The sequence below is a fragment of the Onychostruthus taczanowskii genome, unplaced genomic scaffold (assembly GCF_017590055.1).
Source record: "Onychostruthus taczanowskii isolate IOZ18803 unplaced genomic scaffold, ASM1759005v1 scaffold1, whole genome shotgun sequence".
In the NCBI taxonomy this organism is placed as follows: domain Eukaryota; kingdom Metazoa; phylum Chordata; class Aves; order Passeriformes; family Passeridae; genus Onychostruthus; species Onychostruthus taczanowskii.
In genome coordinates this window covers 7,725,191-7,747,650 of record NW_024496525.1, presented here as the reverse complement: position 1 = coordinate 7,747,650, position 22,460 = coordinate 7,725,191, and the positions used below count along the sequence as shown (strand labels likewise).

The 22,460-nt window shown below is 44.2% G+C and overlaps 1 protein-coding gene across 4 annotated transcripts in view; it reads right to left on the bottom strand.

The window, feature by feature from the left end:
* ACTN1 (actinin alpha 1) overlaps nucleotides 1–22,460 on the bottom strand; it is an 86,556-nt gene that overhangs the window by 13,256 nt on the left and 50,840 nt on the right. For 3 of the 4 annotated variants that reach the window (XM_041420267.1, XM_041420102.1, XM_041420190.1), the window contains exons 4-12: nucleotides 20,478–20,564; nucleotides 19,864–19,951; nucleotides 18,883–18,961; nucleotides 12,999–13,080; nucleotides 11,296–11,381; nucleotides 4,544–4,636; nucleotides 3,186–3,416; nucleotides 2,517–2,664; nucleotides 1,796–1,946 (exon numbers count right to left, since the gene is read on the bottom strand). In XM_041420267.1, coding sequence (XP_041276201.1) covers nucleotides 1,796–1,946; nucleotides 2,517–2,664; nucleotides 3,186–3,416; nucleotides 4,544–4,636; nucleotides 11,296–11,381; nucleotides 12,999–13,080; nucleotides 18,883–18,961; nucleotides 19,864–19,951; nucleotides 20,478–20,564 — 1,045 coding nt within the window. Of the gene's footprint in view, nucleotides 1–1,795; nucleotides 1,947–2,516; nucleotides 2,665–3,185; nucleotides 3,417–4,543; nucleotides 4,637–9,852; nucleotides 9,939–11,295; nucleotides 11,382–12,998; nucleotides 13,081–18,882; nucleotides 18,962–19,863; nucleotides 19,952–20,477; nucleotides 20,565–22,460 lie in introns of all 4 variants that reach the window. The other variant, XM_041420356.1, reaches the window with a different exon arrangement.

Sequence of the window (22,460 nt, the reverse complement as noted above, 5' to 3'; positions counted from 1 at the left end):
ATGACTGGGGAAAGGAGAACAAAGGGGCACAGTAAAGCTTGCAGCCTTGCACTGCTTCATGTGCTGCACGTGGGCAAAGAGGGGGAAATCTGCAGGCAGAGGGAAACCAGCCAATCTGGGAAGTGTCAGCCTTGAAAGAAAAACCCAAAATAAATCACTGGGAATAAATCACTGAGTGACCCTGAGCCATCTGATGAGCAATTCTTTAATCTCTTACACCCCCCAGCTTGTTTCTTCATGCCATTGTACTGCCCTCCTGGGGTGTGTGGGCACAGCTGTTGGTGGAGTCCAACAGTAAACTAGCCAGGTAACTGATGTGGGCTAAAAATAACTTCTTTGCTAGGTTTTTAATCCAGATCAGTTGCTTGATCTACTTTGCTGCAGAGCCAGCACTACAGATGAAAGAATTCCTTCTGAAAGCCTAACCTGTAACACACCTGTGCCGGACCACTGCAGCTAAGGAGGGCAACGTGCCATGTCCCCAGACATTCCTGCCATGGGCAGCTGCAGTGGCTTCCTCCACACCCTCTGCATCTCTCTCTAAGTGTGTCTCTGGGGGACAAAAGAGCTCTGCCATGGTTTTTCAGGGCATGGCCTCTTTGCTGAAATGGAAGATGACTTTTATAACAATAGCAGAGCCTGCTGTTCCTACACTTTAGAAGAAATAACCTCTCCCACAGCTTAGGCCTCAGTCTTCCCTGTTGTTCTTAGAGCTGCAGCTGCTTTGGCTGACATGTAGTGTGTGCTTTGGAAGTGGCAGGTCAGACTGTGTGCTGGTCAGTGGCTGACTAGACAGACTCAGTTTTAATCTTACTGACATGGAGGATTGCCTTGAATCCTCCTCCTGTTCCAAGGTCAATCCTCCAGTGGAAAAGAGAGCAATTCTGTAAATCTCTGTTGTTAAAGAAGATAATGATCTTGATCCAATAATCCTAATTTTTAGAGAAAAACAGCTCTTCAGCCCAAGAGGACTGATCTTGGCCCAGACATTAACTTCAAATAGGCCAGTGTGATATATAAATCTTTTTAAAATAGGAAACAGAGTCAAAACCAAGTAGATCAGACTGTTTGTTGCCAAGAAACATGCAGAGTTTCAAAACCTCCCTGTGCTGCAGCTGCTCGCTCTTTGCCTGCCTGCCATCTCTAGCAATCCTGATGAGCCCCCTATTTCACCTGGTAACCTCTATTATTCAGTTTAATTTTTCCAGGAAAAGGAGTGGAGGTGAAGGTTTCCAAGCTGGAGGGAAGCAGGGAAAGAGCTGATCTGCTGCAAGGATGCCCTGCAGCAAGTGCTGAACAGAGTGCACACAGTGCAGGTACTCCTGGGGGAAAGAATGAGGCCACAATGGGCTCAAGCAGCTTTCTCCTTGCTGGAATAAACTTTTTTTTTTTTTTGTAAAAGAGAGCAAACTGAGACCTGCTTATCCTCTCCTCTTTCCTTCTGGTCCTGGAGAAGTATGACAGTATTACAAGTCTGAAATACAGCATGTGCCAGCAGCAGGACAGTCTCTTTAGGAAAGGGTTCATGGCAGCATAATGAACTGGAAGAGGATGGAAACTTGGCTTAGGTACATAATTCTGCCTCCTCCTCAACAGCACCCACGGCTCATCCATTTTCTGGCCTGCTTGTCTGGTGTGTCCTGATGATACTGGAGAGCAGTATCCTAGATACTGTTTGGAAACACTGGGAATTCCCAGCATTTTTGTACGGGGATGGATTTTTTTGCTCTCCAGAGGGCAAAGCTGACTAAGCCTCCCTGGCCCCAAGGATGGGACGTGCGCTGGGGTGCCGTACTTGAGCTCTTGTGCAATAGCAGCAATCTGCTCCACGCGGTCCTGGTGTGCAGCCAGGTCACTCTCAAAGGCCTCGTGTTTCTTCAGCAGGGCCTTGATCTCCGACAGGGTTGCAGTTTCGTAATCCTTCTGCTGCAGCATTGCTTCCTTACCTGGGGAGGGAGCCAAAGGACAGAAGAATGAAGGACAGGACCCAGGGTGGCCAAAGCCAGCTCTCGCCACCCAGGCACCCTGGAGGGCCCTCAAAAGGGCATCGGCCTCACTCCAGCTGCCCTGCCCGAGGCTTGTCCCCGTGCCTGCTGGCCTAGAGTGCTCACTTTCAAACCACAAGTGTGAGTTTGCCATTAAAAACACAGAAGGGCACATAACGCAACTGAAGCCAGCACTGTCACAGTTTACACTGGACTCGTCTCAGTACACACAAAATGGGTTATGCTGATCCTGTAAAAGCCAATGGTAGCATTTACTGTAGAGGAACTTTTCCTCTGCTCTGTGGCTGCTCTCTTCTAGCCAAAGTTCTCACTTTATCCAGTTAGGAAATGCCAATGTTGACTGCATGATGCAGAACAGAGATCAAGCTGGTTTCCATACACTGCTTTCTAATAAAATAAGAAGTAAATCTAGCCTTCTCAAGAGGAAACTCTCATGGAAGGACCCATCTCCTCCTCCCTACTAACAGTCAGCACTGTGTCAGGAATAGGAAGCATGTAGGTTGGCATTACCATCTGTCCAGGACTCATGAATGGATGCCTTCTGCCGGAACTTCTCTGCCAGGTGATCCAGCCTCTCTAGCCTCCGGATCTCATTCAATAACCACTCCTCATAGCCCTTCTCAGCCTGCTCTAGGCCACCCCAGGCATTGTTTATATCCTAGAGACAGAAACATGAGAAGGAAAAGCAAGTTAGAACTGGAGGGAAGATGTTCACCAGCACTAGTCACAGTGAGCTACATGGCTCCAGCTGATGGGAGAGAGTGAGCATGGGCTTTTCATCTCACAGAGCTTCGCAGACAAGTCAGAGAGACAAAGTGTCAGACTTAAGGCAATAACCATTTGCAGAAAACAGCCTCTCTAAACACTTCTGGAGTTTTAAAGTTCCCCTACATCAGACTTTAATAAAACATTTTCTGAATCAGAAAGAATGAAAGCCACTGAGACATCTCCTCATAAAGACATGCAACTTGTGAAGTCTCAAGAGTCTGATTTAGACATAGGGAAGCAACGATCACTTGATCCTCTCCTGCCATGGCCTCCCTAATCTGTATTTTTCAGGGCTCCTCTCACAGAGTAGGTCACTATGAAGGTGGGCATTCTCTGGCCACCCATGGGCAGAAAGGGACTCTAGTTTTTTAGGCATGTTTGGGGTATGCAGAAGCAGCCACCCCCACTCACCGAGACCATTTTCCCTTCGGAGGGCATGAAGGCTGGCCTATTGCTGAGCCGCAGCTTGGTCTGCAAGGTGTTGAAATTGATCTCAAGTTGGCACTTCTCTTGGACCTTGGGGGGCTTGTGCAGGCGGCGGTAGTCCCGGAAGTCCTCCAGTTTCTGCTGCATGGCTTGCATGGTGTTCTCTGGGGCCCGGTTCTCCAGCCAGGGGATGGTGCGACGGATCCACTCCAGCAGCTGGGAGGAGCAATGACAAGAAGCCCTGAACTGAAAATTGTGCTGAAACTGCAGGTGTTGCTCTGATTTCATAAGGGACCATTTACTTTTATGTTTGCTGTCAGAAAGATTCTGCCACCAGCAGGGCTCATAAAGGAAACTTGGCCAGCTTTTTTGGAAGTACTTTTTTAAAACGAGCATCACATTCCCTACCACACTAAGTAGTATTGCTTGTTGCAGCAGTGCCAATCCAACATGCTTAAGGCACAGCTTTTGCACAAGCAGGACCAAAACGATATCCTTAGATTATGTTAAAGCCTTAAGAATTTTGCTGGACTGTTGCGTAACTAAAAGATGCTGTAAGTCATATTATCTCCAGAAGAATCTGACAGGAGAAATCAAGTTCTTGCCTTCAGTTCAGCCTTACACTTTCCCCACTCTATCTTCCTCAAAGTCACTGTTGCTCTTTGAATATACCTCCATAACAAACCTACCTGGACAGCTGGCAAAATGCTAACGCAATAGGCAGTCTACAGTGTGAGTGGAGTAGTGCCCTACTTTCGTATCAGGCTGAAACCAGGCTTATGGGTTATGTTTGCCCTTCTATAGTCCATCTTTTCCCTACTTACCTACCACAAACATACTCCAGTCCACATTTGGTCTCTCGTAGTTTCCCTGTTGTCAGTCTGTCAGCCTTCTCAGTTAACAAAAGCAGCCTCCAGCTTGTATTTGACACAGATTCTTTCCATTATCAGCAAATGAATATTTCTTTCCTCAAATATCTCCAACTTTTATTCTCTGACCCAACTCCTGACTTCTATAGTATATTAACATACAAGCTGTATGGAAGATGTAATGACCTTGTATACTCCTGACGAATGCAAGTTAAACCAACTTGATTTTTCCTTCCATTTTAGCATTTCTGGGTTGGCTCCTAATAAAGTGAGAAACTCAAAGCTTCTCCGTAGAAGCTTTCTGTTTTAAAGTAGATTGCTCTTGTCTTTAAGGTGACTTTGGTCTTTAATTTCAAGAGGAAAAACTAATTTTCTAGGGAAAATAGCAGTGGTTCAATAGCACTCCCCAAGATTACTCGTCAGTATTAAATGCAGTTCTTTTCTGCATACCACCACTCAGAAAGCAACACCTACATCACTGGCCAGTTTTTCGTAGTCTTCCATGAGCTGTTCGTTTTCTTGGTTGACTGCCAGCACCTTGCAGATCCGATTTGCTGCTGTCTCCGCCTGACAAAGAGAAGAAAAATGGAAGAAGGGAAAAGTGTGAAAAAAAACCTCCAAACCAAAACTTGCGGCTTAGCTTCCTGCTACATACCTGCAGGTTAAAATCTCCTACCCTTAGCTCTCACAACGTGTCTGCACTTTGAGACATCTGTCCTGACCTCTCTGCTTTCCATCTAGCCTTCTATAATGATTTGTTTTTTCCCTTCTTCAGAGATTCTCAGCTGTACTGATTCTACCCTGTATGTTGTGGGACAACCAATGTTTCTACGCTTTTTCTGGAGCTGCTTCTGTAAGAAGGCCTTGTTGTTTGTTTCCTACCAGAGGGACCCTGGCTACCTCTTCACAAAGACAGGGAATTTCTCCTGCCACCTCCACTCCCCACACCAGCATTCTGAGCTGGAATAGCAGTAACAGCATGATGTCAAGCTGATGAGACCATCTCCATACTTTTAGTCCAAACTGGACTTATAGGAAAACTCCTAATTTTGTTTGGAAGATAAAATGGTAGATACTCCTCTCAATCTTAAGTTCTCCCCAGCAGAACTGTCTTCCAGTTTTCACTGTATTTCTGGCACTGATTACAGGGCCACCTCCTTAGTGAAACATACACCTACCATGTATTCAGAGTCTTAAGATCCAACTGAGAAGAGGATTTCTTTTCCCCCCACTTTTCTGGGTGATCTTTCTGCTTACTCTTCCAAAACAAGTCTCACAATAAAAAAAAATATCCTACTGTTACTATTTAGGTTTGGAATTTTTTTCTTTCTTTCTCTCCATTGTGAGACCAAAACCTGGTTCTCTGCAGGGAGCTCAATGTGTCAGAACATGAATTTGGAAAGTAAGGATCAGAAAAATCCCAGCTATGAACTCAGAAGCAGTGTTTGGCATGGGGGACATACAAGCAGGCTGATTCTTGCACAGAATGTATCTGTGGGTTATCAGCTCCCTTTATCATTACCACTGTGTGTGCCATGCCACAAAGCCTGAGGAGATGCCCCTGTGATACATCAGGAGATTCCCCAGACCCCTCTTAGCACAGTGCAGCTGTGACCCTGGTGCCTGGGAAAGTGTTACAGGTACCCACAGGCCCCCTTGGGAGAACTACTCCTTACAGAGGCCGGGTGCAAATAAGGAGGAGAGGCCAACACTACAAGAAACCAACTGTGAACACTGTGTCCTGCCTCAAAACTACATTTAGAACTGATGCCAAAATAAGTTTTGCTGAGTTTATAGCTGGTAAATTTCAACTTTTTTCTATTTTTAAAAGACCTTTTATTATCTGTTTATTCAATCTTCAAGGACATTTGAGAAAAAACATCTAATTTTTGCAGCTGATGTAAAGCAGCAAGAATAGCAATAAAGTCATAGGCTGCACAGTGATGTATGGACTGCTAAGGTCCCAGGGGGCACGGCAATCTTATTCATTTGTGGAATGAAATGAAGCTGTTAAAACATCTATTCAGTCATCTGCCCCCTCACTAAAGTGGACCAGCTATGAGATACACAGATTATCAGCTAATTTAAAACACATCAAAGAGACCTGTACAGGAAAAGGAGCAGTTTCACTTAAAAAGAAACCTGCAAAAAGTGCAAACAATGGTTACATTTAAGAAAGCTTGTACTTCGACCTATTTTTAACTAAAGTTTGTACTCTAATGGAGTGTTTTTTGATATTCAGAGAAAATTATAGACATAGGACCAAATAGTATGTCAAAAAGATACTGCTAGAGCCCTGCCATGATATGCCTAGTGACTGCAGGGAAGTGGCAGTACCTAATGTTTATTTCAATCACTCCAGGAGAGGTGTTCATTTAACTTTCTTATTTTTACACCCCATGTGCTCACTGCAGCAGCAGCCAGCTGTGCAGGCAGGATCCCCTTCCACTGAGGCATATTTACATGTGTCTGATGATAGACTTTCTCCAGCTGCCCAAGTTTAAATATGTGTGTGTGTATATGGGTGTTGAACAACTGTCTAAACAAAAAGACCCTAAGAATGTCAGCAGTTACGACATTATTTGTGTTATCCTAATGGCAGGGGTGTAGAGGCTTTTTTTCCCCCACCAGTACTTGCCTCCCAGTGGTTCCTGCCTTGGAACTGCTACTGCTCCATGCTCCATGTGTGCTGCTGCTGCAGCCACAGGAAAGGCTCTGTGGCCACTATCACCATTAATGTCACGAGTTACACTGTGCTCTGAGCAAGGTAGGACAAAAGGATGCCAGAGCTTTCAGGCAACCTTCACAAATACCCTCCACACTTCTGCTAATGAGCTGATCCATGGTGATGGCAACCTCAAAACTGAAGTGAAACACTTTTAGGTAAAAGAAGAGTGGCACACCAAGATGTTTACATGAGGCCAAGGCAGCTCCCCCTACACCTTCATCAGTTCAGTGGAAAAAGCTATTTTGGCTTCCCCACACTGCTAAAGGCAATGATGCATTTAGGATGTTCACGCTAACTCCAAAAAAGCCAAGATGCCCACAAGGCACAGGGCTACACTGAGAAGATGCAGAATCCTGGGCTCTGGAAGCTGCACACCTGTATTCTCAGAGAACTTGTGTGAGCTCATCAGCTTCAGTGCAGCACCATGCTGACACATTGTACTGCTGGGGAGGGCAAGCCCAGGACATTCTCCTTGATACCATGCTGCTGCGTCTATGCACATGCTGTCTGGTGGAATCAAAATGAAAAAACTGAATGGCAGCAATTGATCTGCCTTTTGTCTTTTCTGGACTTCACAACCATAACTTGAACTGCTGAGGACAGGTGCAGAGTTTGCAGTCTCTTTAGCTCATGGATCCAAGTCTTTCTGCTGAGGAGGATCATGAAGGAAGGCATTCCCACAGTGCAGTATGTAGGGATGCCCGCCTGTTGCTCTCCTCTAGCCTCAGGGGAAGATGCCTGGCTGCTGCTGTCCTCTGGCCTCAGAGGACCACTCCAAAATACTACACACCAAACACAATCTCTTGATAAAACAGTAAAACATTAGTTAGAAATTGCCACAAGTTTACAAAATATTAAGCCAACCAGTAGTTGCATGCATTTAGTGTGAAAGTCAGAAGCGGTTAGAAAACAAGCAAACCAACCAAAGCAATATGCCTACAAATATATATATATATTTTAAAAAATAGCATAGAGAAAAAGCAGCCATCTACATACACATGTCAGGCTGGGGACCCTGTACCTTCAAAGGCTCAGGATAAGAGAATGAAAGAAGCAGAAAGCGGCTCATGGGACTCTCCCTTCAGGCCTGGTGGCAGTAATGAAAAATCTGGATGAAAAATTGAGCGATATCACAGTAAGTCACCTAACCCTGCATGAAGTGGCAACACAGTAACATCTGGGCAGGGGCTTGTACTCAGCAAGGGGCTTGTACTTTGCATTTGCCTGTGGGTTTGAATCTGTGTCATTTAGCAGCTTTATGACTAGGGCAGCTCCAAAAAGGAGCTGTGCCCCTCCTGCCAGGGCACAGTTGAGTTGCTGGCCCGTCAGGACTGCTAAAAAATGAATAATGTATTAAATCTTCCCTGTAAGACAGATGGACTACATGGGATTGAAACTTTAATAGTGAGAAACTTCATCTGTAGTTTTTGCCCCAGCTACTTGGTTCAGGTCCTGAGGCAAGCAGAAGACTGTTTTCAATTTTCCCAGCAGACTGAGCATCCACCTAAATTGCTGATCAGAGCATGGAACCTGCTGAGCAGGTTTCCAAATCATGGAATGGGTGCAGAGAGAAAAGAAAGAGATTGGCAAGTGGCATGGCTGTTTCTGCAGCAGGCTACAACCCTCCTCATATTGTGGTCTGATGTTTCCTGGAGTTGCTCAGATTAAGCAGACTGCATGGAGCAGTCCCTCAGGGGCACCTGGCAAACAGCAGGCCTTATCATGAGGCTGGCATGATTTCTGAAACGACAGTCTTCCTGGGCAAGTATCAGCTGGCTGGAGCTTGCAGACTGGTCTTGAGTGTTTTGAACAAAAAAACCACAGGATCCTAGCGGAAAAGTCATGACTACACAAATTATGCCAAATGGGCAAGTCTACTGCACTGCCGTGGGGCACATTCCCAGTTCCTTGGAAACAAGACAGTATCACGTAATTTATATGAAACTGGGCAAAGAATAAAAAGCTTCAACTAAAGAGCTGCTGCCTGGAAACTACTGCTTGCATTTGGCCTCTGAAAGCCAGCATCAGCATGGAAACTGAATCAATGTTGAGACCATCAGCACTGCTTTGCACAAAAGAGATGGAATCTTCCTGGAGTCAGATTAGCCCTCAAGCTGGGCAACACAAGCACTGTGTCTCGAATTGAAAAGGCCTGTCCGTAACATGAAGAACACAGTCTTGGATTTTGGATTTTACTGGTCTAAAACCTCCTACTTGAAATTAGCAGTAGTCTTGTGGAAGGGCCGCAGCCCAGGCAGGTAATGACATGGGAGAAAAGAATTGACCTTTTTCCTTTATTCAAAGGATTGCTGGGAAATTGCTTGCCCAAAAGTGATCTGCAGCTATTTATTTCCAATGTCACGCAAAGAGACTTTGGAGTAAAGAGGAAGCAGAGGAAGAAGGAAGGCCTGAAGTTATGGAAATGGGCAAGGCAGAGGAAAGATAAATAAAACATATAGGTGGTTTTGGGAAACGGAGGAGAATTACAAGGGGGAAACAAGGAATGGAAAAGCATGTGAGTTTGGGAAAGCTGAAGGCCTGGTAGAACTGAACTTCACGGCTGAAGCACAAAAGTGCTATGTAACCAGCTCACGGATGATTCAGCCTAGGAAAAGACCACGGATCTAGTGGAGGCTGAGCGTGGATGGCAGGATGGCAGCCCAAGAGGGACAGGCTGTGATTTCCTGGAGTGGGAAGATTTGACTGTGGTACTTCTGGAGGTGCATTGCCCGGCCAGGACAATGCCCACTAGTTACTGAAAGGGTACTGCCTCTGTCAGAGCAGACATCCGTTTATCTTCCAATGCCAGCTTTACCAAATGCTTTCTCCTCTGCTGTGCTGTGAGACTGGAGGGAAGGAGCAGCTCAAGTCTGTCCGAAAGGACATTTACATCACTTCTCCAGCAAGATTACAGATGGCATATCCAAATGCATAACTGGATGCATTGGCTTCCCTGCAAAGGCCCTGGGGCGGACGGGGGTCTGGCGTTCCTCACTGGAGAGGACAGGTGGGCAGGGCGGGGTGAAGGGAGGGGTTGTTAGCAGTAAAGTCTCACCTTCTGCGCCCCTGAGAAGGCGTGGTAGTAACATGAGACATAGGTCATTATGGCCTTCTCATCCGGCCTTAGCGTGCCTATAATATCTGTGCAGAGAAGGAAAAGAGGTTGAAAGGATAAAGTAAGAAGCAGCACATAGGATAAAACAAAACAATCATGGGTGGCGTGAGAGAGGGGGAGAAAACTTCCCATCATGCATTGCAGGACAGGCCAAACAGATTTCCATGCGGAGAGCTGGGAATTCGGATCAGAAGGTGGCTAGCAGTGTTGGCTTGTGGCTCAAAGCGGCACCCCTCCCTACCCCCCAATCCAGGGGGACCCTGAGATGAGGATCTGGGCTCTGCACCTTCACAGCTGCGGTCTGGGGGCCCGGCCCAAGGATGCAAACAAGTTGTTTGGAGATCTGAACGCCCGCGCTCGCGGCCCTTCGTACGCCAAGGAGCTGGAGATCAGAGCCTTCCCACACAGAGCACTTCCTACACAGGATCTGCTCTGCTGCAACGTGCACTGCCTGTTCCTAAGGCACTCAAGTACAGGAGGCTGCTTGGTTTTGGCAAGAGATGTGTACAAGGCTTCACCCACAAAATGTTTTCCTTAAGTGACTCCATTACCAACAGGAAAATGGCTAAGCCAGAAGTAGTAAAGACTCAACTGCCTGGTTTCCAATATGGATGAGAAAAGAGGGGAAAAAAAAGGAAACAAATGAACAAAAACAGGCATCTCTGTCATGATAAGCAATGCTCTGTTTACAAAACCACCATGGATGTACTTGTTAGACATGCTTTGTAAGACCCAGGTGAACTGGGACTGAATTTGTAGCACAACTTGAGAAAACAGCAAGTTCAGACCTTAAAGCAAGGGTGCTGGAACCTGCAGCATACATAAGGCAAAAGATAAAGCTTTGGCCATTCATTAAACCCTTCATAAAACCCCAGTCCGCTCTGTTTCTCCATCTATGGAAAAGACAATAAAAAAAAGAAACAAAAAGTGAATAGGTATCTGTGTTATTTCCCATGGGGGGAGGCTGCAGTTTCCTGCTGGGCAGAGCATCTATGTGGTGGTCTTTACTTTTTGTAAGACCAATCATCCTAGCTCAGATTTACCAGGATCAAGAGGTCCAGGTTCTTGGCCATCAGGACAGCAGTTCATAAGGCAAACGGAGAAGGCAGAGCTCCCCACTCCCTTAAATTTGCATATGTGCCAAAGTGTGGCATACCTAAGTGCCACTGGAAGTACTGCTGACTAGAGGGAAATGGAATTCCTGGCTCCCTTGCCCCGTGTATTATATTTGGGGCACCACTTTGAACCAACAGCCAACTCTACCAAGAACATAATAATAAAGATGCCCGTAGCTAGAGAGGAGAGAGAGAAAGAAAAAAAGGTTTGGACATTAGCAACGGCACCAGGTGTGCTCTGTGGAGGGAGCTTGGGATCCTGCGATACCTTCTGGGCTCCTGAGAAGGCGTGGTAGAAGCTAGAAACATAGGTCATGATGGCCTTCTCGTCAGGACGGGCAGTTCCAACAATGTCTGTCAAAAAAAACCTCACGTTAAGAGCATAATCAACTGATGGGAGGAAAGCAGAGGAGGAGTAGAACCACAACTGTCCAGGAGCCTGCTGCGGCGTGTGCGTGTCATAGCGATTCCACAGGGCTCCCCAGTGCTCCCCAGAAGATGTGTGTGTCTCAGAACCCAGGATCACCCTTCTGGTTCCCTCCCTCATCATAAAATTTACTCCAGAGTCTGGCCAGGCTAAGGCAGCCATATGTCAGCACGTCTTGTGTCACAGCACTTCGCTATCCTAGGAACATTACTGTGATTGGTGGATTGAATCAACCCAAACTGGCATCAGGCTGACATGACTTTTATAGGCATATTATACCGCAATTCCTCCGTGCAGTTCTGTTCTTCTGGAAAGATACTTTCTCCCTTCTTTTCCATGTCTCCCTCCTCCATTTCAACACAATGATGGCTTGAATTTCAAAAGGCCCTTTCATTAGTTTCAGTGGAAACTCAACACCTCCAGAGATCAGAATTAATGGTGTGGAGGAATGCACATTAGCTTGACTCCATGAGGGAGGAGAGAGATCAGTAAAGAGCAATGAGAACTCCTGCCAGGGGCCCTCTTCATCACTGCTACTTTTGCTGAGATCTGAAGCTAGATCCGCTTATTTTGGAGGCATTTGTGTTTCCTACAGAATGGCAGGAAATGTTTGAATTTACTCTGGAAACCTCATGATTTTTTTTAACCTCGGCATGATGGATGCAGGGAAAGCAAAACTCTCTGGGGATGGGAAATACCACCTAGGAATATGAACATCCTAGTTACTGTAATACAGGTTCACTGGGTTTGGCTGTCCTATTCCCACCTTTGCTCCTCTCACTCCTTTATTTAACAAAGATGTTTAACTGCTTCCCCTGTCCAACCCAAGTCTGAAATACAGCTTCTACCACTGACTACCTGCTGGCTTTAGGCAAACAGCCAACAACCAGTGAACTATTTCAGGCTGTTGTTTGTACTCCAGAGATACAGTCTTCAAAATCTGCTGCCAAGCTGGTCCTGACAAGGCTCTGAAAAGTAATCTTTGCTGTCCCAGTGGCCTCAGGGATGCAGTCATAACCAGCAGCAAAAGCATCTCTGAACAACATGGAACTCTGCCCTTGTCTCCAGATCCAGTCAGTGAAGGATCTTCAGGCCAAACACTTCTGAGTAGTCAAGAAAAAGCAGTCTATAATAATATCATGCCCTTAAAAGGAAGAACACCAGCAATGTCAGAAAGACCACAGCAAAAAAACCCTGGAGCAAAAGGAACACAGGCCTACACCATCTACAGAGTATTTGGCCTGATAATTGAAAGGGAACACTTCAGTCAGCAGATGACAGGTATTACTCATCTCTGCCTTGTGTGTCGATCCCAAGCTACAATCTCCACGCTAAGACTCGAAAGACTGAAGGACAGAGGAGGAAGAGGGAAGCAGAATATGTGACTCATTATTCCATTTTAACTTTTTCCCTATACATTTACTACACAGTCACGCAGGGAACATTCAGAGGTTACTGGAATCTTGTACAAAAGGAGTCCACCTAGAAGAAGTGGAAAACTTCTTGAGAAAAAATAAGTTAAAAGCTGTTGGAGTCTACTTTACCTTCTGCATCCAGCATCTTCGGAATATCCAGGTATTTCTCAGCCACATCAAAAGCTGTGTTTAGATTAGTGAGAGGATCATCCTGGCAAAGACACAGAGGAAGAGCATCAGCACCAACTTTTAACAAGGTACACAGCATTTCTCTCAGAAAGAGCTTTGGTTCGGGTAACTGTGCTTGCCAGACAAAATTGTGTGTGAAGCCTCATGCAGCAGGATGAAACAATTAGCTTCCTTTTGAAAGAAGAGCCTGGGGACTCTTGGTGCGATAATCAACACACAGTCTATGCACTTGCAAAACAAAAAAACAACAAAAAAAAAAGGAATAATGTGTTTTGTCTTGAACCTAGTTATAAGTAATATTAGCTTCACATCATACTAATAGTAAATGATGAGACCACACCTCACATTTACATCTCATGCTTATATTAGGTTTGCAAGTTCCATTCTAAAGAACTGCAGAGCTGTGTATTTATTAGAACATCTAAGCAGTACTAAAATAGTAACAACATCTGCAATGAGTGCTGTCCTTAGCTAGTGTACAGTTTGTTGAACACCAGTTGAGTGGGAGGAAGAGAAATGTTTCAACAAATCTCTACAAAATAAATACATATAAAAGTACCCATTGTGCCTTGAGTGTGGCTTTTCCTTCTGCACAGGTCTTGTAATTCTCCTAGTACATTTCTATTCCTCTCTATATAAACTTACTGTAGATTTTAAAGTGCCACACACAAGAAAACATGAAAAACAAATGCCACTGAAAATTAAAGACTCTAAAAATTGTGTCCATCATTCAAACATAATAATCAGCAACAAGACACTTGCCAACATGCCTAAGATTCTCATACCAGTTCTTCCTATACTGGTATATAACCTTGACACTTCATTATTCTGAAGGATCAATCCACTTCATGGGTGACAAATGACATTTGCTCTATCAGTTTCTACTGCTGAGACATGTGGCTTCTACAGGATGAAAGGTTGTGCATCAGCTGCTGGTGTTCAGCCATGTTGTTTGGGAGGGAGGAAAGATGGGGTGGTACTCTCCATATTGTCATTTGTGCCATTCACACTGAGACCCACATAAAAATCCAGGAAAAAGGTAGTAGAATTATTTCACCTTCTTTCTAGAGTGGCATCCTTGTTCTGTTTATTTTCTATCTGAACCATGTGCCTTTGCTTATTGCACTGACTTAGAAGATTAAGCTGTGCCTCAACTCTAATCAACAGGCAGCTTCCTTTGAACCCACCCAGCAGGAAAGATGAAGCTAGGCAGGCTTGGGCAGACAGGGTAAGGGCATGAATAAAACTTCCTTTATGGCACTGGCCATTATGTAGCCCTCAGATTGCAGCCTTCATGAACTAGGAAACTGAGCTGCTCTGAAAAGCAGTTTCCTGCAGCATTTCCCTAGGAATCATGCATGTATTAGGCTGGCATCCAATATCAGCAACATATTCCTTTGGGTGAATGTCTCTCTCAGACAGCAATGTTTCACCTATCAAAGTAAATCACACACAAAGACCACTAAAACAGACAGTGATCTGTGTTAAATCCACTGGAACAAGTCAATATTAAGCAAGGTAATGCTGCACAGGCATGCTCAAATCCCTTTATTCCATATAATACACCTTCAATAGTGACTACATCAGATATATCTACATCCACCTCTGCAGAGCTGAGCAGTGGAGCAGGCAGTGGATTTTTACTATTCTCCAGCTACAAGGAACCATCCTCTGCCATGGAATTAGAGGAACCACTTCAATTTCAACCTACTTGTCCTTCTGTGCCTGGTGTGGAGAAACCTCATTGAACCCACAGCATAACCAAAAGCCTTATCTGAGGAGGTGAGACTAGGTGGTTTGTTCACTGAGTGTAGACATGGCCCTAGCTTCACTTGGGGAGAAAAAAATAACATATTTTCTTTGACTCAAGTGCAGGAGCATGCAGAAATGCCAAGTGGCAGCTCCCTTACCAGTCTTCCCCTAGTCCATGTATCATTTTCTATTTCTGTAAAAATGTCACCATTGTGTAGCAAATTTGACCCCATGCTGACCATGACCATCACGGTTATTAACACCCTGACAAGAGTGTTTAGTATTAACACAAACCCCTCCTTAGCACAGACCCATCTGAACAAGCTGCAAGAAGATCTGCCAGCCTCTCCTAGAGGAAAAGGAGGAGCAAATCTCTCCCTGCAGATAGCTTTGCTATCAGTTTGCAAGTAACAACCAGGAGCACTGCTGCCAAAGGTTAAAAAGAAATTTTTGGCTGAAAGTTGGGAGAGGTTTCCTGATGGGAAAGCTTACTGGGCTTGGGCAGTCCCAAAGGAAGGGCTGGAATTTTTAACATGTGGGAAACTGGAGACTCATCTAGATAAAGCCAGCAGATTTCTACTTCAAATGCAAGAAAGATGTGTGATCACAACATCTCTTAGGGAATGAAACTAAAGATAGCACTACTGAAAGCAAGCTACTTAAGTCTAGCTTAGAGATGAGCAGAGAGCTACACTTGAGCAAGACTCTGTTTCCTGCAGGAAAAACTTCACCCCTCAAGAACAGTGGAGCAGCTCATCCCAACAATGATGCTTCTTCGTGCATGAGTTAGGGTTCCCCTGGGGCTTTTCCAAGACTACAACAGGGTCTCAAGCCCTATGAAATTCCTCCCAATTCCACCACTTTCAGTTCCATCCTACTGTACACCAGCTAATCATTATTTCAAATCATCTGTTTCATCTGATGCCTGTGAAAAGGGGCAATGTAATAAAGACTGGCCAAGCAGCTCCAAGCCTCACACAAGCACCATGGCTGCAGGCACACCTTAGGGACCCAAACACAGCAGATCAAACGACAGACAAGTCACCTGTCCCCTGATTCCTTCCACAGCTGAAACACACATCCAGAAGAGCACTGTCCCACATGAGGCTGTGGATGTGTCTTGGTTGCAATTCCATTTACATGAACACAGAAATGGCAAAGGCATGAAAAGGAACAGTAACTTGCCAGACTCTAGCTGAGCTAGCCACAAGGAAATCTATAGCTTTACCATGGAGGAGGTATTTTGTTTTAGTGGTGGCAGAATCAAACCTGCCCTAGACAGATGCCAACCTGGCTCATTCTCTGCTTTTGCTGACTAAAGTTTATCATGGCTCTTCATCTTTCACCACAACCCTAATTCATGCAGGGACTCTTCTCTTCCTCCAGCTATTTCCAAGTCCTTGCAGCACATAAGGTTGCCAAGGCAAATATTGCAATGTAACATAAAAAACATCATCTATTAACTAGCAATCAGGAAAGGAGATGGAGGGGAAGGAAAATTCAGAGAGAGCAAGCACTTATTATATTTGCTAGGATTGAACACACTAGGAAAGAAATCCAAAACTCACGTTTATAGAAATATCTGCATATAACACAGCAGTACACAGACCACAGCTCTATACATAGTGTGGTATATGAGGGGGTGTCAGAGCCAGCAGTCAATCACTGTCAATACTGACAAAAGTATCTTAGATGCAGCTCCCAGCTGAGCTACAGTCAGGGTAAAAGGAGGAAGGGAAACCCCATCCTCTGCATACCTCTCACTTGCACACCACGAGCTGAATCCCAAGACCTTATCTACAGTGAGCTGAATGACAGCAGACAGATCTGCACTAAATAGAAACTATCTAACCAATTAGCTGGGGTGTCAGGGAAACACCAACACCAAGCTGGACTTGTACCTGCTGTTTGGAGGCCTGGACTATACAAATACCTTTAGCTAGGCAGTGCCTGTATGCAGAAAAGAATTGTGCTTATTCCTAATACAGCTAGACTAGGAAAAATAGCTAGGAACAAACTCAATACAAAATAGTGCTCACAAAAGAAGTTGCTAAATTTTGGGAAAATGTGGCTACTACACTGGCTGGCTACCTTTTCCAAGTACACACTGCTAATATAGGTCTGTAGCCTAGACACAGCCTCTGTGACAGAGCAGAAAACACAAGCTGCAGAAGAATGCTGCCCAAACAAGAAGTACAGTGCAGAATTCTGGGCAGCTTGGGCTGATTTCACCTCTTTATCTCACAGATTTGCGTGTATGTGTATACACACAAACACACACAGCATTGCCAAAGGCACACACAACTGAGATGCCACTAATTGCTCCTTAGAGCTGGAAGAGAACTTGAGGTGGATCTCTAATCTACTATCCACTACAATGACTGCCTCTCAGCAGCCTCCTCTGTGTTTACATATACCATAAATGGTTTCAAATATCTAGCATAAAAAAAGGTTACTTCCCTTCAGCACACATCAACTGCCATAGCTAAGGACTAGGCTCTTACGTTCCTCCCAGCTATTTGCTCAAGACTTCAGCTGTTGTAGAGTTCTCTACATACATTTAGTTTCATCTCTTTACAGTAACTGAGGCAGAACAACAATAAAAATGATATAGAGTATGAGAAGACTTCAGAAGGACAGAGGGAACCAGATGAAGGATGGGATCAAAAGCAAGCAGAGATCAAAAGATGCTGGTTCCATTTACCCTTACTCTAAACAGGAAAAATCCCCTCTCATGTACATTGAATTTGGCTAGAACAATCACCCTATTTTTCACCCTAAAAAGTCTGCAGTCAATACCAACAAATACCTAGGGCTTTGTTGATAACAGAGTGCGCTGTAGCATTTACCTGCCTGGGTTTGTCAGGCACACATTGCTTAGCTGAGTTATTTTCCCAAGATTAGGCATGGAAAATATTACTCCAGTGATTCCTTTTCTTCCTGCTGCTGTTTATGTAAACATGTAGTCTCCCCCCACTGTTTATTCACCATGTGCTGAGACCAGACACTAAAACTGATCAGAAAAACTGACTGCTCTGGAAGACAGTAAATATCCAAAAGGTTATTGAAATGCAGGTCAGGCGTTGTACAATTCATTGCCTCTGGGAGACAGCTAATTTGATTAGGTCATTTACATTTTGTCCATTTGCATGGTGATCCAAGAGCCCAGGTCTGCTGGTGATGGGATTCTATGTTTCCTTAGCTAACATCAAGCACACATGCACTTAAAACACACAGTCTAGGAGACCGGACGGACAAGCTTTTTAGCCCCAGCAATGATACATGAATGGTAACATTTCATTATGCTCTTGGTGACATGGGCACAGACATGGTGAAACTGGATCTCAGCAGACTGCAGGAATGCTGTTAGGGTAAGAACCCAGTTTGATCTTCCATGGCACTGCTGGGTCAAGACATCGGGAGCAGCACAAACCACTAAGTGGTTATTGTTATCATCCATTCAGCAATCTTGTCTCCAAACCACACAGGGAGTAAGATTTGGAGCAGCTTGGTTATCATGCTACCAAAACACGTATTTAAGTAAAATTGAGTTTTCTGACAAATGCTTTTTTGGCACCTGATACCTACATGCTAGGAGAAGCCCAGAGGCACTGCAGATGACCCAGTGCTAAGCTGGAAGCATGTGACAAGTGTCCAGTGAGGGCACACAAACCCCTCAATCAGCATTTTGAACACCAGATAACTGGTTTCTATCCAGCTCTCCACAGAAATGTTAAGCCTGATTGGACTCACTAGTCTGTGACATTAGCACAGAACTATTCTCACATTTGGTGTTAGTGAGTTTGCCAGCTTTTGCTCATCAGCTGGGATTGGGGCACGTGTGTCTCATACAAGGCAGTCTGAAAGCAGGGAAAGCCGAGCAGGAAGCTCATTAAGTTCATGCTTCACTAAGAAGCCTGAATGTACTGATTCACCCCTCCTTCCTTCCCTTCCAGTCCTACAACTGCCAGCTTCTGCTGAAGTTCTCCAATTATGTTTATCAAGCTAATTCTTTTCCCTATTTACTTCTAAGGTGCCAAGCATCTGGTCTGACAGACAAATGGATTTGTACCTTTCGTAGCTTCCCGTAGTCGATGAGCTCTGGACGGTGTCTATGAATTAAAGCACAGAAACCAAGGCCATCCTTCCAACTATGAGAGAAACACAAGAGAGAACAATGAACATTGTTCAGCCACAGAGACACACAGTGATGAGCATGAGGGAAGGCACCAAGGCAGTGAGACAACTAATTCTGGTTTAGTTCCCAACTAACAGTGCTTCTGTAAGTGCTGGGAATGAGAGGTATCTTGTACATGCATGAGACTGCAATAAAGATTCCTTTCAACCACTACAAAAATCCACTGTAATTAAAACTTGCCTATTGAGTTGGGACCTCGTTTTTGGCAGTTCTCTGTGCTGGACCCTCTGTGCATGTCCTGTGCAGTACATGAGCTTGAGGTTAGAAAAAGGTGTAGACACAAGCCATAGAGGAGGAACAAGGACACTCCTTAGGGAAAAGGCAGATGTCCCCAGCTAGCTGCAGTGCTGGCAGTTAAGCTTACAAGTGCTTTACATTATATGGCTCATACAAGGCTCCAAGACGTGCTGGGAAAAACACTATTATGCAGAATCTTCACTGAACATCTGCCAGCTCAGAAATATGAAAAGCAGAGCAAGAGAACCTATTGTTCCTTCCCAGCTTTGCCATTACTACAAAAGTTAGGAGACAGTCCTTTCTTCATGGCTGCTAAAGTGTTCTGAGTTTTCACAGAGCAAAAGCTCTCTTGCTTAGCCCATGCCACAAATGTTGCTCTTGGAGGACTTAATGCCCTAAAGAACTTTATGAGAGCAGCAAATGTAACCTGAATGAGGTACTTGGATCCTCTTAGAACCTCTGCCTTCAGCTTCCTAGGCATCTCTCTGGACCACACTGTTACTTGTGTAATGTGCACGTGCATTGCCTTGGGAAGTCTGTCAGGAATATTGTTGAACATACTGAGAGACAGAGGAAAATAACACATATTGTAAAGCTAAGTTCTTTTCTGTAACTCACCTGATATGGAAGTTCTGGATGTTTACATTTTTGTAGGGGGCTGTCTTCCTCTGACACCATAACAAAAGTCCTTCTTTAGCAGATGTTTCTAGGGAAAGAAAGAAAGAAAACACATCAATTAACTCATTTTCTTAGAAAACAGGAGTCTCTGGAGCATATGCTAGAACATCATCACCAAATCCTCTTTGGTAGAGACTGCACTAAATTGTGTTTTATTTAACTTCACTCGTCAGAGAATTTCTTGTTTGGAAACATCCACTAGGATAGTTCTGTTACCATTATCTTCTTAATTAGGTTCAGTAATAAGGAGATAGCTTTTTGGAACTAGAGAGTCTTGTAGGACTCTTAAGGGATAAGTTTATTTTCAGGCTTAGTCATCCTTTTGAGCTACCCTTGAAATCTCTTGTAAGAGAAGCATCTGAAAAACTCATCTCAGTGTGCTTGAGCTTGGCCATAAATGCTCATGAGCTGTCAGGGCAGCTTGGGAAAGGTAACTTCCAAGGAATCTTCAGTGACTCACTTAAGAGGATGTTTTGGGCCATTTAAGTGGCAAAGCCATTTAGTTACCCCAGTTTTCTATTACTGAACAGTGGCAGGAAAGAACTAAAATTTACCTTCAACTGAGATATCCTGAATGGCAAAACGAAGGATGATGGTCCAGATCATTCCAAGGGTCATTTTAACATTGCCATCCACAATTTCTATGGGGAAAAAGAAAAAAAAAAAGGTAGAAAGGGAAGAAATAAAGTTGCAACTGCAAATCCTTGTAAAACAGGAGCATTGGGGAACATTTCCTTTTGCAGATGGGAGAAATGGAACACCTGCTAAAAACTGTTTTTCCCTGCCTTCCCAGATGCTCTGCTGATAGGTACAGTACCCCATAATCAGACTTTTGCAGCACAATACTGAGAGCAAAACAGACACAGATGATCCCAAAGATTGGGAATAAGCACTAATTTAGATCAGTGTAATTCCCCACACGGACCTAAAAGCACCCTCCTCAGGTATAATTACTACTACTTAGAAGTCAGAGAAGCCACACTGAGAAAAGGGAAAGCCTTCCTTCTCTTATCCCTTATCTACTCCCAGTCACCTACAGAACTGCCCCAGCATAAATATACCAGAAGAACCAGTGACAATTCCCAGAGCAGATGAGCTCTGACAGACAGTTTTGTCCTGTGAACAAGATATCACCAAGAAAACCATACACCATAAACATTTTAATTTCAAACAAGCCTAAATACATCAGACTTCCTGTATAGGACTTCTTTCAGTCATGTAATTGCCAAAAGACACAACAGAGTATTTCTCAAAGTCCATGTAGCCTGCTGGAAGAGGAAGCAAGGACTCATGCTGACCAGTCAGCACAGAACATAACATAAACCATGACTGTGAGCAGCCTGTTCTTTACTGCTCATTAGATTCCACAATATAAATCAGCAAGGGTCAACAACTTGGAGGGTTTACAAGGCAACTGCTTGCGTGTGTGAGGTATGATCTGTTTAGGATGAAGGATCAAGGTCCTAAGAACAACTGGTGCTTGGGGCAATGCTGGCCCAGAAAGCTTCCACCACGTATGGACTGGAGCCAAACAGTGAGCAGATGGGTCTCAAGTACTGATCCTCAACATTTACAAAAATTCCACAGATATATATATACACACACATATATATATACACACACACACACACACACACACAGAGTTACAGAATTTACAGCCTTCACATTTTTGGATAGTGAAACCAGCTGAGCTGTTTTCTCCTACTCATTCTCTGACAGGTCCCTGTACGGCAGGATCTTTCACAAAAAAATGACAAGTTACAAGAGTATTTTCAGTAAGAAAATGTTTGGAGGTAGAATATTTCAAGTCCCAAGAAGATTGTCAGAAACCATTTTTGTACTACTGTAGACACCTCCATGCCACTTCTTTCATAAAGCTGCCCAGCAGGAATTGTGTTCTGGAGTAAGCACAATTTGCAGTATAGGCAATTGACACCTGTCTGGATAGCACCACAAAAGTAACAATATTTTAATCTTTCCTTTTAAGCTGTTAAAAAAATGTTTTTCTTCTTAGGAAGATATTTCAAAATGTGAACCTCACTGTATTCAAAACCAGCAGCACACATCCCAAAAATAGATATTCAGAAATCGCATCCAAATTCCTGAAAACTTGTGATTTAGAGATATATGTCATTCAACTTCCAGCGTAAATCAGAATTATAAGCTCTACTGTCTTTTGACATACATCTGAATTAGTGCTTTACAGATGCAAAAGACAGAAAACAAGACATGCTACCTTGTTCTACTGCAGTAAAACTCTGTCTCTGCTCCTTTCTAAACTTCAGAGTACACTAAGATCTCTTACTGGGTCATCAGTTTGCCCAGAATTAAACAGCCAACAACTTTTCAGTCCAGTACAAAAAACCTACAGTTACTTTTGCTGGCATGAAAAAACTGTGTTTGTCTGTTGACAGTTTTCACACAAATTAATTTTTTACAGACATTTTGAGGTCAGGGGGTTGTCTGCTAGGCTGATGCAAGAAAAATGTCATGCAATGGCAAGTGTATTCAGTTCTGTACTTTCTGCATTCTTCATC